Here is an 18,927-nt window from a genome sequence, read left to right on the forward strand (position 1 = left end):
TCTGAAGTGGAGCCATGTTACTTGCTTGAATGATACCACGATTTCTTCCTGGGATTTTAAGACATAATTGTTTCCTTGTGTTGTTAGAAGATCTCTATAAGTTGGCCAATTCGATTTTCTTGGATAACTCTTCTGGATTAAATCAAGTGGCGATAACCACATTGGTGTTTTTGGAAACATCCTTTTTTTGTATTTCTCCCAGATCCTATTTAAGGAGTCTCTTATTGTATGATTTCTAAAAGATTTCTTTTCATTTTTGTCCGGTGACCCCCATAAATGTACATGCCAGCCCGATTTTAAATTGAAGCCTTCTACATTCAACATTTTCTTGTTTTTTTGGAGAAGCCAGTCCCTGATCCATGATATCGCTGTTGCTTCATAATATAGGCGCAGATCTGGAAGGTTCATACCGCCTCTGGTCCTGTCATCTGAGAGATTTTTGAGTTTTATTCTCGGTTTTCTTCCTTGCCATATGAATCTGGAAATGTCTTTCCGCCAATCTGAAAAGGGTTTTAGGGTCCCAATAATTGGTATATTTTGAAATAGGTACAACATCTTTGGGAGTATATAAGTCTTGATTGTCGCAATTCTCCCTAGTAGCGATAGCCCCAGATTGTTCCAATTGTTTAAATCTCTCCTGATTTCTTTCCACTTTTGTTCATAGTTATATTTCAAAAGTTGGTGATTGTTTGTTGATATGTATATTCCCAAATATTTAATCTTCGTTGTTATTTTTAGGCCTGTTCTTTCCATGAGTCTTCTTTGTCTATCTTCGCAGATATTTTTCGTCATCGCTTGAGTCTTCTCGAGATTTAATCTGAGTCCCGACATGTTTCCATATTCCTCCAATCTTTTTATCCAATTTTTTGTGGTATTTATTGGGTCCTCAATGATGCACATCATGTCGTCCGCGAATGCTCTGCACTTATATTCATGGCCTAGAATTTCTGCACCCTTTAGACTTTTATCTTCTCTAATGATGTTTAGTAATATTTCCAGAACCATTATGAAAAGAAGGGGTGAGAGGGGGCATCCTTGCCTGGTTCCTTTTTGTATCCTTATATTCTCCGAGACTGTTCCATTTATTAAAATTTTGGCTTCTTGTGTGTCGTAGATTGTCTCTATCGCATTTTGAAGTTCTGTGCCAATTTCTAATCTTCTTAGTACGGCTTTAAGGAAGGTCCAGTCGACGCTGTCAAAAGCCTTTTCAATATCCAGTGATAGAAAAAGCACTTCTTTTTGTTTTGTCACTTCATAGTATTCAATTAAGTTAATGATGGTCCTGACATTGTCGCTTATTCTTCTGTGGGGCAAAAAGCCGGATTGTTCTTCTTTTATCCATGTTTTTAGAAATGATTTCAATCTGCTTGCTAGGATATTTGTAAATAGTTTATAATCGACATTTAAGAGAGAGATGGGCCTGTAGTTTTTCATATTTGTTTCTATCGAATTTTCTTTGTGGATCATTGTGATGGTAGCTTGCTGCCATGATTGTGGGATCTTGCGTACTGTCATTACTTCATTCATAACCTTTTTCAAATGAGGTATCAGAATTTCTTCATATGTTTTATAGTATGCGGCCGTCAGTCCATCTGGGCCTGGCGCTTTGTGAGAATCTAATTTGCGAATCGCGGTTTTTATTTCTTTGTCCGAAATTTCTTTGTTTAGTTCTCTTTTCTGTTCGTCCGTTGTTTTGATTAAGTTTTGTTGATCCAGGAAATTTGTTATTTTGTCCTCTTCTATGTTTTCTTGTTTGTAAAGATTATTATAAAATGTTCTGAATTGATTTAGTATGTCCTCTTCTTTTGTAAAGGTAGCCTCATTAGTTTTTATGATGTTTATGTATGACTTTTCTTTCTTCTTCCTCAATTTCCTTGTCAACCATTTACCTGGTTTATTTGCATTACAGAAATGGTACTGTTTTATGAATTTTAGTTGTTTTGCTCTTTCTTCTTGCTCCCATAATTCTCTCTGTTTTCGTAGGGCTTCTAATCTGCACCTCAGTTCATTATTTTCCGGTTCTCCCTTCCATTGTTGTTCTGTCTTTCTTATTTTCCCTTCTAACTCTCTTTCTTTTGCATTTCTCATCCTTTTCTTCCATGCCGAGTGCTGCATGAAATAGCCCCTCATTACTGCCTTCCCTGCATCCCAAAGCGTTTGTGTGGTGATGTCTGGGGTCGAGTTTAGATCAAAGTACTCCTTCAATAAAATTCTGAATTTTGTAATGTCCTTTTCCTTTTTGAGAAAATTATCCTCTAGTCTCCATCTTTGAGTTTTTTTCTTATGATTTATTGTTAACTCTATTGGGCAATGGTCAGATAGTGTTCTGGGTAGGATTTTTATTGATTTTACTTTAGATGTTAAAGATCTCGATGTCCATACCATGTCAATTCTAGACCAGCTTTTTTGTCTGGCTGAGTAGAAGGTGTAATCACTTTCCTCTTCATGGTGGACTCTCCAGGTGTCCTGGAGGTCAAATTCTTTCTGGATATTTTTCAGCACCTGTGGTAGATTTCCCGAATTACTTTCTTTTTCCCTCTTTTTATGTTGTGTTCTGTCGAACCTTCTGTCTGCCACAGCGTTGAAGTCACCTAGTATCATTAATTTATCAAATTCTTGTTTCATTAGATGTTCTGTGAGTTCTCTGGCAAAATTTGATTTTGAGTTGTTTGGTGCGTAAATGCTGCATATCAATAGTTTTGTGTTTTGAATGTCTAGCAAAACCCCTACCATTCTGCCCTCTTTATCTTTAAACGCGAGTTTAGAGGATAGTCCCTCTTTTATATAGATTGCTACCCCTCTCTTTTTTTCTTTCGCGGAAGAATAATATTCCCTTCCAATCTCTGGTTGGTTTAAATATTTCCCATGCTTTTGTGAGATATGTGATTCTTGAATAGCCACCACATCGTAATTTCCTTTTTTAATTTCATTGAATACTTTATTTCTTTTATTAGGTGAGTTTAGCCCATTTACATTATTTGAAAAACATTTAAGTACCCTGTCCATGTTGAGTTTTAGTGGTCGACACAGTCTTTCTTCTCTGGAATATTTTTGGTTAGTGCTTCTTTTCCTGTTGGTAATTGTTCCAGCTCCATTTCAGGTTCGGAATTTGTCTTTTCCGGAGATTCCGTTCGGGCTCTTTTTTTCTTTTCCGTGTGGCCTATATCCGGATCTTTCCCTTTTTTCCTGTCTTGGATTAGTCTTCTTAGAAATTCGTTTGCTTTTTCTTCTGTGTTAATTAACCATCTTTGCTCTTTGTAGAAGATTGTTAACCCTTCCACTTTTTCCCACCTATATCTGATTTGACCTCTCCTTAGTTCCTTTGTTAAGTTTGCGTATTTTTTCCTTTTTTCTAGCACTGCGTAAGGAAGTTCCTTTAGAATCGCTATTTTTCTTTCTTTGTAAATGATTGGTTTCTCGTAACTTCTTCTCAGTATTTCATCTCTTGTAGTCATCTTCACAAATCTTACAATGGTGTCTCTCGGTACATTGAATCTTCTCGCATATCTTGTATTTATTCTGTACATTCTATCTAGGCCATCTTCTGCCTCTTGTTGTGTGCATTCTAATATCTGGGCAATTATTTCTGAAGTTATTTGTCTTATATCTTCGTTTCTTTCTTCTATGATATTCCGGAATCTGAGCTGGAATTCTAATTCCTTTGTTTCCATTCTGTCTTGCCTTTGTTCTAACTGATCGTTCTTGACTTTTATGCTTTCAACCTTTAACTCTGTTTGTTCTAAGTTGCTCTTCCATTCGGTTCTCAGCTCTGCTTTTTCTTGTCTCAACTCTTTGATCTCTTGTTGGATGTTGTGAATTTCCCTTTTCATTGTACCTAACTCTTGTTGCATATCATTCTTAAAATCCAGGAGTTGCTCTTGCGAAATTTTTTGGTACATACTCTGCGTTTCCTGCATCTTCTGGAGTTCTCTCATGATGTCTCTGAGACTTATCTGTTCTGAGAGCGAGGCTCTCCTTAGGAGTTTCCCTTCATTGAGGTCTCTGTCCATTTTTCTATTTGGTCTCCCTAAAATATTATTTATGAGATTTTTCATTCAGAGAGACCTATGATCCCTTGCTTGATTAGTAAGCTAGGGAATATGAGGTGGGAGAGAAAGTGCAATTAATGATTAAATTTACTATTTACTTTGAGATTTGATATTGGAAAACAGTATTTGAGAGTTGATATTAGTTCGTTTAACAATTCGATGTGCTGGAATATTTTATTCAATTCTCATAGAAATATAACAGAACAGGACAAAACAAAAACCCTTGATCCTATCTTAACTCTTATTTTAATTCTCACTTTACTCTTCAGCTCAGATTCTCTTGTTGCCCGGTGTTTTGTATATTGGAGAGAACTTCCTCTTACCTTTTTCCTTTTCCTTTCTTCCTCCTTGATTTTTGTTTTTATTATTATTTTTATTTATTTGTTTATTATTGTTTTTCCTTTCTTAAATTTCCTCTCTTTCTCTCTTTTTTTTCCTTTTCTTATTTTTCTTCTTCCTCTTCTCTTCTTTCCCTTCTATCCTTCTACTTTCCCCTTTCTTCCCTTTCTTTTACTTCCCCTTTCCTTCTTTTTCTTTCCTTCTTCCTCTTTCCTTCTTCCTCTTCTTCCTCTTTTCCTTCCCTTTCCCTTCTCCCTCTTTCCTTTTATTGTTTTTATTGTTTTGGGTTTGATTTGTAGATTTGTGTTTGTATTTATATATATATATGTGTGTGTGTGTGTATGTGTGTGTGTGTGTATATGCAAATCCTCTCGATTTAACCAGTCTTCTACTTACTGTAGATTTGTTTTCTTCCCTTGTAGTCTTTGTATTATTGTGTATTTATGTATTCTGCTTTGCAGATCTTTTATACGTATATGTATATATATTTAGCAAATTGAAGCTGCTTTGATATCTTTTAGCTCCTTTAATGCTCTCTTTTGTTTGTATGGTCTCTTTAACTGTGCCTCTTATATTGGTTTTTTGTTTGTTTATTTAATTCTTTTGTTTTGTATTTTATTTTATTTTTGATTTTATTTTTGATTTAATCTTTTTTTTTCCTTTGGGGAGGGTACCCGGTGCTCCCTAGTTCTCTTAGAGACTCTCTCTCTCTCTCTTCCTTCCGTATTGGTGGTCTCGTAGGGCTTGTGACTCTCTCGCGTGACGCTGCGCTACTTGGGAGAGGTCTCTGGCAGGTCTTCCCTCTCTCCTCTCGCGAGAGAAACCTTGGGGAGCCTGGTTCTCGCCGGGTTCCCGGCTCTTTTTCTTTCCAGTCCAGGGAGTGGCCTTGAGTCTGGCCTTGGGGAGTACTCTCTGCTTGTTTTTGTTTTTCCCCCCCACTCTTATCAAGAACGGAGGCGTCTTCAAGGTCAGAAATTTTCTTTTGTATTAGTGCCGCGCCATTTTCCCCCAGCCTGTCTTCAAGTAATTTTTTCCCCCTGGCAGCGCCTTGTCTTGAGCCTGCTCTTACTGAGAGTCTCCGGGAATCCAAGTTCTCTGATTTCCAATCCCAACTGTTTGGGTGAGAATAGGGTCCAGGGATAGGTTATTTTCTTTTTAAAAGTTTCTTTCCGAAGAGTTCCCGTAGATTGCAACCGAGGGGAGAAGGGGTGGGCGTTTATCTCTTAGGGGTAAAGGAATAAGGAAGCGAGGATTCTTACCGCTGCCACGGTTCTTCTTTCGGATCCCCCATCCTTCCCTTCTCTCTTCCGTGTACGCTCCTGCTATATCTTAAAATGTGTTGAGCGGCTGGAGATGTGGCCTGGATTGGCCAGGTGCACCTTCCTGCGATCCGCCGTACCCTTGTGGCGCCTTGTCCGGACCTTTGTAGGTGCCCCCCCTTGAGGAGGGGGCCCCTTTTAGGCCGTCGGACGGCGCCCGGGTTACGCTGTCTCCCGCTATGTCGGTGCAAGGAGAGGGAGCTTTCTGCTCTACCCGATCGCCTAGAAAGGTTGATCTGCTAGCAGCTCCTAGCAGATCCGACTCTCCGCCATTAGCTCAACCCGGAAGTCCATCCATCCTTAACTCCCTTGTTTTTTAATATCGGCGTCCATGGAATGCCGCTCAGTAATTCCTTCATTTTTTGGAAGTCAGCTCTCTTAAAGTCCAGAAAGCGTGTTTGACTTGTCTTAGTTTCAGCATTCCTTTGTATTGCAAACTGCAGGAGCACATGGTCACTTGCCCCTAAGGATCCAACCACTTCAACTGTATTGATCAGGTCTTCCACATTTGTTAAGATTAGATCAAGAGTTGCTGATCCCCTTGTTGCCTCTTCTACCTTCTGGACCATAAAATTATCTGCAAGGCAAGTGAGGAATTTGTTGGACTTTGTACTCTTGGCTGAGTTTGTTTTCCAGCAGATATCGGGATAATTGAAATCGCCCATGACTACTATATCTCTTCTTTGTGCCTGTTTGGTCAGCTGTTGACAGAAGGCTTCATCAAGTCCTTCATCCTGACTCGGAGGTCTGTAGTAGACACCCACGACAAGATCTTTTTGAGTCCCGGTTCCCTTGATTCTTATCCAGATGCTTTCAAGCTGGTTTCCCGGATTACAGTCTTGCATTTCTTCTGCAACGTAACTGTTTTTGACATATAAAGCTACTCCCCCTCCTCTCCCCTTTGTTCTATTTCTGTGAAAGAGGTTATAGCCCTCAATGGTTAAATTCCAGTGACGGGAGTCATCCCACCAGGTTTCAGTGATGCCTATGACATCGTATGTGTGGTGCTGTGCTAGGAGTTGGAGTTCGTCTTGCTTATTTCCCATGCTCTGAGCATTAGTGTAAAGACATGTAAGCCCCTGTGACCTCCTCTCGAACTGTTTATTTGGGATTATTGTGCTCTCTGTACTTGGTCCTTGCTGTGTTTGTGCAGCCCTCCGTTTAGCCTTTCGGCGGTTCCCTGTGGTCGTGGGCAATATATTGTTCGCCAGGCTGTTGTTCCCCTCCCCCAGTGGATCTAGTTTAAAGTGCGCCTGATGAGGTTTGTGAGTCTGTGTGCACAAAGATGTTTTCCTACTTGTGTGAGATGCACCCCATCGCTTGCCAGTAGTCCATCCTCTTGGAAGAGTAGACCATGGTCAAGGAAGCCAAAATGCTCCTCTTGACACCATTTTCTGAGCCAGTTATTGACCTGTACTATTTTTCCGGCTCTTGTAGAGCCGTGTCCTACAACAGGGAGGAGGGATGAAAAGATCACATGTACATTATACAGTTTTAGCTTTGTTCCCAGAGCTCGAAAATCATTTGTGATCTTGTTAAAAGTATGCCTAGCGGTGTCATTGGTACCTACATGTATCAACATAAGGTGGGGAGGGTGATGGGGCTTTAGGAGCCTGCTGAGCCTCTGAGTGATATGGTGTATTTTTGCCCCCGGGAGGCAGCATGTTTCTCGAGCCATCCCATCCGGTCTGGAAATGATGGCTTCCGTTCCTCTAAGGAGGGAGTCACCTACTACCAAGACCTGTTTCCTTTGAGGATTGACAGGGTCCCTTTTGTGCAAGACAGTGTGTATGTCCCCTGAAGAGTGTTCCTGTTGAAGTGAATCATGTAGGTGTAAAGTGTTGTCCTCCTCCTCAACATCCCCAGTGCATTCATCAATGACAATCCATTGCGATACATCCAAGAGCCCATTACTCTCCCAAGGATGTTCCTGTTGCTCCTGGTCTATGATTGGGGATGGAGCATTTGCATGATTACATAAGTGTGACTGTGGTGATGCACTGTCCCCGTCAGGGCTATCCCCTGCGCATTGATCCAGGGTGGTCCACTGAGTAGTATCTAAGAAACTGTGGTCCTCCACAAGATGTGTTTCCTGATTGTATGTTAATGATGTAAGAATTTCAAATCTGTTGTGTAAATGCAGCTGAGCAGAGGAGTTCTGCGGAGGCTGCCTGGTCCTGCGTCTCCTTCTATGGGTGACCTTCCAAGCCTGAGGGTTGTCTACCTTTGAGTTGATCTCCCCATAAGGTTCCTGATCATGGTCTTGGTGGTGTTGGTGTGATGCAGGCTGCTGATCTACAGCAGCGTGTTGTGCAGTGTCCAAGAAGAGCTCGAGTGCCTGAATGTCCTTAAGGGTCTTAATACGGTGCTCGAGCTGTTGGATCCTCTGCTCCATCAGAGTCATCTGTTTGCATTTGGAGCAGATGTAGTTGTCTAGTTTTTGTGTGAAAAAGCGGAACATGCCACAGCTGGTGCATGTGATGGGAATGTTTTGCTTTTGTTGCATCTCTTGGTGAGTGTGGTGGCCAAGTGGGATCTTTGTACAGTTAAGTAATATGCACGCACTTTATGTGCAAACTGCAACAAACCACCTCTTTGTGTATTTGTTTATGTTGCTTTGTTTCCTGTATGTACTGCAAAGGATAGTTAGTAAAGGTGCCTTTAAAATCTTAGCCAAATCTTAGCCAAATCCTACCTGAAGCCAGGGAGCAAAAATGTCATCCTGCTGCCTCTGCTTCTACGAGAACCAACTGCCCTTCTGGGATCAGGCTCTGGCAGAAACTCACACTGGCAAATAAAGCTTTCCCAGAAACTCAATTAACAGGGGACAATGCCTGCTGTCAATCAACTTAAGTACCTGGCTCTCTTTCAACACAACAGTCACACAACAGTTAGACTTTGACCACAGGAGCCAAGCCCACACTCAGTTTAAAATCTTAGCCAAATCTTAGCCAAATCCTACCTGAAGCCAGGGAGCAAAAATGTCCTCCTGCTGCCTCTGCTTCTGCGAGAACCAACTTATTTAACTTAAACCCTGCTACTAAGCCAAATTCATTTATTTTCTCAATCCATTTTTGAATATCTTCTATAGGATTTTCAATTATAAAAATCAGATCGTCCGCAAATGCTCTTGTTTTGTAGTGTAAGTTTCTAATTTTGGTCCCTTTTAGATTCGAGTCTTCTCTTATAACATTAAGTAAAATTTCTATTGCGAATATGAAAATGAGTGGGGACAGCGGACATCCTTGTCGAGTGCCTTTTTGTATTTTTATCTTCTTCGATTCTGAACCGTTAATTAGTATTTTTGCTGTTTGTTCTTTATATATCGCATCTATTGCATTTGAAAATTGATAGCCAATATCTATTTCTTTCATTAACATTTTAAAAAAATCCCAATTGATATTATCAAAGGCCTTTTCTGCGTCCACCGCCATTAAGGCCATTTCTTTTTGACTGTTCACTTCGTAGTATTCTAGGATATCAATTATTATTCTCACATTGTCTCTTAGATGTCTATTTGGCAAAAATCCTGTTTGGTCTTCTTTAATCAAATCCATTAAAAATTTCTTCATTCTTTCTGATAGTATACCTGTAAATATTTTATAGTCAATGTTCAAAAGGGAGATAGGTCTATAATTTTTAACGTTTACCGGATCGGATCCTTCTTTGTGTATAATGGTTATATTGGCTTCCTTCCATGTTTCCGGTATCTTTTCCTGATTTAGAATACCATTCATGAGTTTCTTGAGATAAGGTATTAATTCCTGTTCAAATGTTTTATAGTACGCTGCCGTAAATACGTCCGGACCCGGTGCCTTATTTGAGTCCATTTTCCTAATTGCTGCCTTTATTTCTTGTTCATTTATTGGTTTGTTTAAATTCTCTCTTTGTTTCTCCGAAATTTTTTGCAGATTTCTCTTGTTCAGATATTTCATTATATCTTCCTTCTTTATTTGATCATTTTTATATAAATCCTTGTAGAAATTTTCGAATTGATTTATTATATCTTTGTCTGTCCAGTAACTCTGACTAACATTCCTATTGCTCCTCACACGAGCAATCTTTGACGTGAGGGAGAATGAGGACAGGGATGCTGCTACTGCCAGTTGCAGTGGAGATCATTCATGGGAGGGAAGTGGTAGCATCAGTCCGTGGCTTCCTGAATAAGAGAGGAGCAGACAAAGCCAAAGGCTATTATGTTCATGTCCTAGTCTTGGTTCCTTTGTCTAAAATTCCAATGTAATATAAATGTACTTTTTTTTCAGTCATTGTGATTATGTCGTATCTTCAGTTCCATCATTGCAGTAAGAAATTATGTCTAAACACAAAACCATAAACTACTAACATAAACTACTGGCCATAAAAAAGCCACATGGAGACTATTCCAGGAAGACCTTGCTTCCCATCTGTGCCCTAAAATGAGAGACAAGCTGAACAGGTGCTTCATGGCTTGTAATAACTAACAGACAGTTATGTTAATCTTTCTGCTTTGTGTTTTTATGATGTAGTTGTGAATTATGTTGTTTGCATTTGTAATTATACAGCTGAACAGATGGTGGGAGATTTATTTCGAGGCAAGGCATCTACTAAAATAGCCTAGTCTAGGCTCCTCAGCAATTGTTAACTGTAACCCTAGTTTATTAGAATAGGGAAGCATTATACTTTCTCTTTCTCCTGAAACCAATTAGAAGGGAAGAGGGCATAGGGAGACAGGTATTGTACAGAACAATTAGCCATGGTGGATGTTATTTAAAACCACAATAGACAGGTGCAACCATTTTCTATATTTGTATTTTGTATTCTAAAAAGGGGAACAAAGAAGGCCACACAGCCAGTATTATTTTTAAATCTGTAAATAAAAAGGTATTTTTCACCTTCATTTTTCATCCTTCCAAGATCCTGAGATTGGATTACAATGACAATATTTCATTGTAGTAAGACAATGACATTACTCTTCAGAATCAACAGACAATAATCAAATTAAACCAAAATAGACTGAGATCATCAAACAAGTCCTTAAAAGGTATACCTAAATAAAGTCATTTTGACCTGTCAGTTCAATGTTTTTAATGATGTGGTCAGCTGAAGTTGATATTTTTGTATAAAGCACAAAAAATGCTCTGTGTATGTATACACATTCAAGTTACCTATCAACTTATGCCAGCTTCATAGATTTCATTGAGTTTCGTAGGCAAGGAATATTCTGAGGCTGTTAGTCACTGCCTTGTTCTGAAATACAGAATGATCCCTATGTTGGGGGTGGGTGGGAGGGCTTCTGGACTTGCTGAGGAAATGTGAAAATGCAGATTACTATTGAAAAGAATAACTTCTGACTAAAGCATACTATAGAATTGTGCTGGAGAACCTAGAAAATTCCTAAAGAGAACATCTCCATAGCATTTCTAGATCCCTTAGTATGACCTCTTTCAATCTAAAGGCTGAAATTCAAGATTTATTAATGAATGCCTTCCAGTGGTAAGATGAAAGACAAAAACAAACTATCACAACTTCTTGTGTGATCTTCTTGAGTCATATATTTAGCCTTCTTGACCATGCTGTGATGTTTCTTGCCCACATGTGCCCTGGATTTCATCTGTGAAATGTTGGGGGGTATATTTGTGAACATTATTGGACATGGGATGGGGGATGCAGTATGAGTAAGGAGCTATTCTCTTAGTATAATTATGATTATTTGTAAGAAGGTAACTTCTTTGCTGTACATTTTTAGACAAAACCCATTACTTTTCTAATGTCTAATTGGCCACTTAAACCCAGAACTGAATGCTTTTATTTAAAAAGCATGAGTAATTTCAGATATTTATCTTTTTCTCTAAATTTTACACAATTGATTTTTTATTAAACATCAATGTTATTGAAAGTGATGGCATGTTTGATTTCAGTTTTGACTTGCAACTGCTTTAACAAGTAAGTCCATAAAGGACACCCTGCTTAACATTTCATTAAAGCCCAACAAAGATATTTCATCTGTTCTAATGTGGTTTTCATGTCCCCCTTTCCCTAGATACACAGTCTTGTACAATGGACATCAACAAGAACATGACAAGCTTCCAATTCATAATGATCCCGAATCCCAAGAGTCCTGCTTCTGACCAAAGTCCCAGAATATGCATCTAGCATATAGACAAACCTCAAGATAGTTGTGCTCTGTCAGATCAATGTTGTCTATATTGCCATAATCTCTCCTGCATTGATTTGTCACCTGGGCCAACAACAATCCTATGTCATCTGACAAAAGCAAATGGGCCAAGTTGCCATAGGAGAAAAAACAACGAGATTTTGATGTTGCTGCAGAGCAATGTATAAACAAGTCCTAGTGCTTTGTGTATGATGAACAAACAACAAGCAAGATATTTGGTTGTTCTTGTGATTGCTCCAGTTGATGTGTTTGTACGCACACATCTTTTTGTTATGTGGTGACCATATGAATCTCCCACCAGATGTTGAAGTCTGACTTGAAGTACAAATATCAAGACACAGTTTTGCTTTACCAAAAATGGAAACTGGGACATATTTCTCAATTGTTTTTAATAATGAATGCTTATTCAAGAAGTACTTCCTATCCTCTGTGCAACAGCAAAAGGGAACAGTCATCTTGTAAATTGTTTCCTATGCCTCTCCCCACCCAATATATCTCTTTGCCCATCTAAGGAGAGCTGAGGCGTGGCCCATGGAAAAAGGATTGACCGTAAAAGGAAAGTACTGTATATTCCACGCAGCCCTGCAGCGCTAACCAGACTGATCTTTTAAGAGCAGAGTGGTCATTGGACATCAGCTAGTTTTCATCTGTAAGGTGTTGCTGTCAGTTTCCTCCCGTATCTTAATGAGATTTTTATAGGATAAGCAAGGGACAGCTCTGGAGGAAATGTAGATCCAGGGACAGAACTATTGAGAAAAAAGTGCCATCTTGATATGCCTGTACCAGTTTACATGTGAACATCTTTTTATACCTGAGGGATGCATCTGAAAAACAGCCCTACTTGGCTTAAGTCATTTAGTTGCACTCCATACCTTTAAGCACAACCAGGGACAGGGGCTCAGGGACAGGGTGAGTTGAATACAATGCTTATTTGAGTGCCTTTAGGTTTGTCAGGGTTTACTGGTGGTCATTCTCCTACCTGGTAACAGGACAAGAGCCCCGTGTTCAGAAGGTAGCAAGCTATCAGCCAAAGTTAATCCAATGATCCAAGAAGCAAGAGGGAAAGGACTAGAATCCAGAGCTGGTAGTGAAGGTGACAGCAGGGCAAGCCATTGGATTTGCTAACGTAAAGAGTAAGAGGAAGAATTTTAACATGGCAAGTGTGTTCTCAGAAGGAGGAACATGCTACTGATACTGAAGAGCATGTCATTTGGCTTCAATGTTATAGAGCCAGGCAGAACTTCCTTTGTTCCTTGAGACACCAAACTACATCCAGAGTTGGTGCAATAGCTTGTAAATCAGAGCTGAGAACTGTATAGCCACTGCACCTTCCAGCATTCCTCTCTATTGGCTGTACTGTCTAGGGCTGGAGAAAGCTGCATCCTAAGAACATCTTAAGACTGCCCAGTGCCCATTGCATTTTCACAGCCTCAGCAGTACTTCTGGGAACCTGCTGTCCAACTGCCATGATGTAGCCCAGGAGAGAAGGAGCTGGGGTCATACAGCTGGAAATCTTCTTTGCTGTGCACCATGAGAATGGTTTCCTTTCCTAAACCTTTCCCAGCATCTTTAAATATTTCTTCTACATAACAGGCCCTTTATAGGATGTCTTATCAACTATGTTCTGCATGCAGGTGTGACAGCATTCCCTTTTAGCAGGAATCCCCACTCCACCCTTTTTTGCATGTTGCATCAACAGGCATGGCTAAAGAGCCAGGGATGCCTGGAATCTGGTTTACATACCACTGGAAATGTACCAGTCCAGGCATGGCCCTGTACTTTCCTTGGCTAAAGATCTCTCCTAAAGATGGCAACCTCCCTTTGGAATACGGATACTTCGTTACACTGTATAAATATGTTCAGATTTTTTTATGTATAAAAGAAAGTCTGAAATTATTTATTATTTGTTTGTAAAGGGATTATTTGTTTCCCGTTAAAGACTTCTGAGTATTGAAGCTAAAAAGTATCTTTTGTTTTTGTTTTCATTTTACTTCCTTATCGTTCTATTGTCACATGACAGCAATTCACTATATAAAGAGGAAGAAAAAAAGATCAAATGCAATTCAGTGGCATTTTATTCTTGTTTCTCCTGATATAAGGACTCAAGGCAGCTAACATGGCATGATACAAATTAAAAACAAAGCAAATACATAGAAAACAAAACAATAAAATCTTCAGTATTGTGAAGCATAAAAACAATTTAAAATGATGCAAGTACATTTAAAACTATATTTAAAAACTACACAGTCCCCCCACCCCACCAAGATCCCATTCACACCATCTTCAGCAGCCTGGTCCTCCTCATTCCCTAAATGCCTGATGGCAAAAGTACATTTCCACCTGTCTGTGAAAGGCAAGCAGGCATGGGGTCATCCTGGTCTCTCTGGGGAGGGAATGTCAGATTCAGGGAGCAGCCACTGAAAAAGCCCTCTCCATTGTTCCCACCAAATGAGCTTGAGAGAGGGCTGGGATAGAGAGATGGGCCTCTAAAGATGATCTTAGAGTTCTGACAGATCCATACAGAGAAACACAGTTCTTTAAATAACCTATACCCAAGTTATATGGAACATTACAGGTCAAAACCAGCAATTGGAATTGTGCCCAAAAATGGATTGGCAGCCAATGCAGTTGCTGCAACAGAGGAGTTGTATGTTCCCTGTAGCCAATCCCAGTTAATAACCTGACTGCCACTCTTTGGTAACCCATTTTTTCATATGATCCACCGTTTGTTAAAGAGTGCTCGTGTCTCCCCAAACTACAAATCCCAGGAATCAATGGCATTGAGGCATGACAGTTGAAGTGCTATTGAAATCAAACTGCATTAGTTCTACAAAGCTAATAAATGCACTTCATTCTGCAAATGGGAAACTGAAGAAGTGCTCGTGATAAGAGGCTATAAATTTCAATTAGAACTTGACTAAACCTGCCTGGAAGATGTTTATACATTTTAATTCTTTGTTTTAATTTACATGTTTATTTGATTATATGTTTGTTTTACATGGCATTGAATTATTGCCCATTGTAAGGCTGCTCTGAGTCCCCTTTGAGGTGAGAAGGTTGGGGTATAAATACAGCAAATAAATAAATAAGTGATGTACAACAATAAGTAGACAAGACAATAAGTAGGCACCTCCCCAATGTCAGTGCTGTAAACAGGCAAAGGCAAGGTGGCATTATTTATAGGGATATTTGGTATCTATATTAGAGTACAGATGAGCCAGTGCAATATGAGCTTGTTTGTGTAGAAACTACTCAGTATGCACTTGTAAGATCACAAAAAAGGAGGAACAGACTAATTGTTTCAGAAAATCCATCTTGGCCTATGAAAAGAGAAAGGCAATGAAGCCAAGCTGATTGAAATGAAATACATTGATGTAGGTCACCAGTACAATACATGATTTGATTTATGAACTAGCTGTAAGTTATTTTTAATGCTATAAAGGCTATTCATAAAACAAGAATATCGAGACACATTTTAGGTAGATACTGTATAACACGTATACAACTGATCTTGAAAATCATCTAGCATATACTGAATATACTTAAAATACGGTGCTTGTCAAGAATGTGGAGAAATGACTTAAGACTGTCAACTTGGCTTAATGTTTTGATGGAGTTTTAGTTCTGCCCCCTTCCCTTTCAGGAACTGATTGTTTCCAGGTAGAGTTTGGAAAAACAATGTGTTATCTTAAACAACTCTGACTTTGTTCAGTTTAGTTTAGTATCTGTTTAGTTTCTAAGCTATAAACCAGGAGAATGTCAGAAAGAGTGATGGAGCAGAAGACCCAACCTTGTCCTTGCTGTTTTTCCTCAGTTTGAGCTGCAGGAAGAAATGAGGAACTTGGGGAGAGAAGAAAATGTGTTGCTCTGGAAGACACTACAGACAAAAAAAATATACAGTTGCAATTATACTGCATGCATATGGTTTCCCAACCCTCACTTTAGCTTTTCAGGAGGGTTACATATGCCTTACTTTAGATCAGGGGTCCCTAAAGTTTTGAAACGGGACCAGTTCACTGTCCCTCAGATTGTTGGAGGGCCGGACTATAGTTTAAAAAAACAAACAAAAAACTATGAACAAATTCCTATGCACACTGCACATATCTTATTTTAAAGTTAAAAAAAGGGAACAAATACAGCATCAATGTTAATCATCGTTGTCGTCATCATCATCAAAATAATAAAGAGGGTTGGAAGAGACCCCTTGGGCCATCTAGTCCAACCCCCTTCTACCGTTGTGCACCAAAAGATAATCAAAGCACCCTGACAAATGGCCACCCAGCCTCGATGTTAATCATCATCATCAAAATAATAAAGAGGGTTGGAAGAGACACCTTGGGCCATCTAGTTCAACCCCCTTCTGCCATTGCACACCAAAAGATAATCAAAGCACCCTGACAAATGGCCACCCAGCCTCGATGTTAATCATCATTATCATCATCATCATCATCATCATCAAAATAATAAAGAGGGTTGGAAGAGACCCCTTGGGCCATCTAGTCCAATTCAGTTCTGCTTTTATGCACCAGAGATAATCAAAGCACCCAGACAGATGGCCACCCAGCCTCGATGATGATGATGATGATGATGATGATGATGATGATGATGATTATCATCATCAGCAGCATCAAAATAATAAAGAGGGTTGGAAGAGACACCTTGGGCCATCTAGTCCAACCCCTTTCTGCCTTTGTGCACCAAAACATAATCAAAGCACCCTGACAGATAGCTACCCAACAACAACAACAACAACAACAACAACAACAACATAATAATCAGGGTTGGAAGGGACCGCTAGTCCAACCCCCTTCTGCCTTTGTGCACAAAAGGCTCAAGCAAAGCATCCCTGACAGATGGAAGGCGTGCATGGGGTGAGGGAGGAGGGGGGAGAGGTGCTTGCCTTTCCCTCCTCCCTCACCTTGCACATACCTTTCCCGCATCCTCCCTCGCCTTGTGCGCACTTTCCTCCGCGTCGGTGGAGGGAGCAATGGGGTTTGTCCCCATGGCAGCAAGGTTTATGCCAGCTCCCTCTTCCATCACCAAGGAAGGCATGCACCGGGTAGGGGCTGGAAAGGTGCTTGTGGGGCAAACGAGGAGGCAGGAAAGGCGTGTGCCTTTCCCTCCTCCCTTGCCCGGTGTGCACCTTCCTCGGTGGGAAAGGTGTGTATGGAGATGGAGGAGAGAAAGGCGTGCACCATTCCCTCCTACTCCTTCTCACCACACACACCTTCCGGAGGGAGCCAGTACCACCGGGGGCCGGATAAATGGCTTCAATGGGCTGCATGTGGCCCGCGGGCCATAACTGGGGACCCCTGTTCTAGATTGTTTATAGCAAGAGGGTAAAAAGGCCAGTTTGATCTCAAGTGACAATTTCACCCCAAAACCCTTGCATTCAGTATCTCTTTCCACAGTGAGCCCACATAGCTCTGTTTACCTTTCCAGACCTTCTCAAAATGGTGACATAGTAGAAGGATCCTTACTTCCTGTTACTATTTGATATTGACTGCTGAAGAAAGTGGAAGTGTTTGGAGATAGCATAGGTTTCTAGAGAGTATTTGGGAAGCTTCCCAGATACTGTTATGGCTAAAATTGCATTTTATTTATTTATTTATTTATTTAATTATTTTTTTTGTAAAGTTGAGGTGCTTCTGAGAAGTAGTAGGGGGTTAAGGAGCCGCACAAATGGCACTTTACCCACCCCTGATTTAAAGGCACATCCAAAAGAGGATGGAAGATGATTTTCTCTCACACAATGCTCCTGGGGTGTTCTGGCAAAATCAGCTGCATAATAACTGGATTGTATTGTGTTGCCCTCCTCTTCCCTCCTTCTCCTTCCCCTCTTACTCTGTACGGAGGATGTGGGAGCAAGCCACCCACATGTCATACCTTCTGAAGTTTCACATATGAAAACTTAAACATATGGCTGAGCCACATCAGAGTATCATCAAACGTTTTGGCCCGGAAGCAAAAGCTATTAATGAGGAGGAATGAACAAAATCACTGTTTTACTTAAAGAAACCTGGGGTTTCATTTTCTAAGTTTAGAACAGGGGTCCCCAAACTAAGGCCCGGGGGCCGGATGCGGCCCTCCAAGGTCATTTACCTGGCCCCCGCCCTCAGTTTTAGACTCAGGCTCCCCCAAAGTCTGAAATGACTTGAAGGCACACACCAACAACAACAGTCCTACTTAACTTGACTATGTCATTGGCCAGAAGCAGGCCCACACTTCCCATTGAAATCCTGATAGGTTTACTGTATGTTGGTTAAAATTGTTTTTATTTTTAAATATTGTATTGTTCTTTCATTTACTAATATTGTGCTATGGTAATAATATAATATATTGTGTATACATATAATATTGATAATACAGTAGAGTCTCCTTATCCTAGCTCACTTATCCAGGGTTCTGTATTATCCAAGGCAGTCTGCCTTTTAGTAGTCATTGTTTTTGTAGTAAATGTTGCAATGTTTTGGTGCTAAATTTGTAAATACAGTAATTACTACATAAGATTACTGTGTATTATACTGCTTTTCCTGTCAATTTCTTGTAAAACATGATGTTTTAGTGCTTAATTTGTAAAATCATAATGTAATTTTATGTTTAATAGGCCTTTTTCTTAATCCCTCCTTATTATCCAAGATTTTTGCTTCTCCAAGGTTCTGCTGGCCCGTTTATCTTGGATAAGTGAGACTCTACTATAATGTTATAATGTAATACAATATAACATTTATTTATTACAGTATTTCTACCCCCGCCCTTCTCACCCAATAGGGGACTCAGGGCGGCTGATAATAATAATAAGACAATATAATAATATTAATTATATATTATATATTAAATGTAATATTACCAATAATATTACGGTATAGTGGTTTGGTATAGTAATATATAATGCTAATATTGTGCTATGCTAATAATATAATATAATGTATGTACATACAACTTGTAAGCCGCTCTGAGTCCCCTTCAGGGTGAGAGAGGATGGGGTATAAATGTAATAAGCAAACAAATAAATAATCATTGGGGGGTGTTCGCACTACAAATAAGACATGCACAGTGTAAA

General features: G+C 39.8%; 1 protein-coding gene across 3 annotated transcripts in view; it reads left to right on the plus strand.

The window, feature by feature from the left end:
• The window catches only part of htr4 (5-hydroxytryptamine receptor 4), a 245,588-nt gene extending 229,269 nt beyond the window's left edge, over positions 1 to 16,319 (plus strand). For all 3 annotated transcript variants that reach the window (XM_062970455.1, XM_062970454.1, XM_008104653.3), the window contains one exon: positions 11,730 to 16,319. Coding sequence is in view for 2 of the 3 variants with exons in the window: in XM_062970454.1 (XP_062826524.1) it covers positions 11,730 to 11,817 (88 nt within the window). In the remaining variant the exon portion in view is untranslated. The remainder of the gene's footprint in view (positions 1 to 11,729) is intronic.
• The last annotated feature ends 2,608 nt before the right edge of the window (positions 16,320 to 18,927 follow it).

Source organism: Anolis carolinensis, chromosome 2 (genome assembly GCF_035594765.1).
Source record: "Anolis carolinensis isolate JA03-04 chromosome 2, rAnoCar3.1.pri, whole genome shotgun sequence".
Taxonomy (NCBI): domain Eukaryota; kingdom Metazoa; phylum Chordata; class Lepidosauria; order Squamata; family Dactyloidae; genus Anolis; species Anolis carolinensis.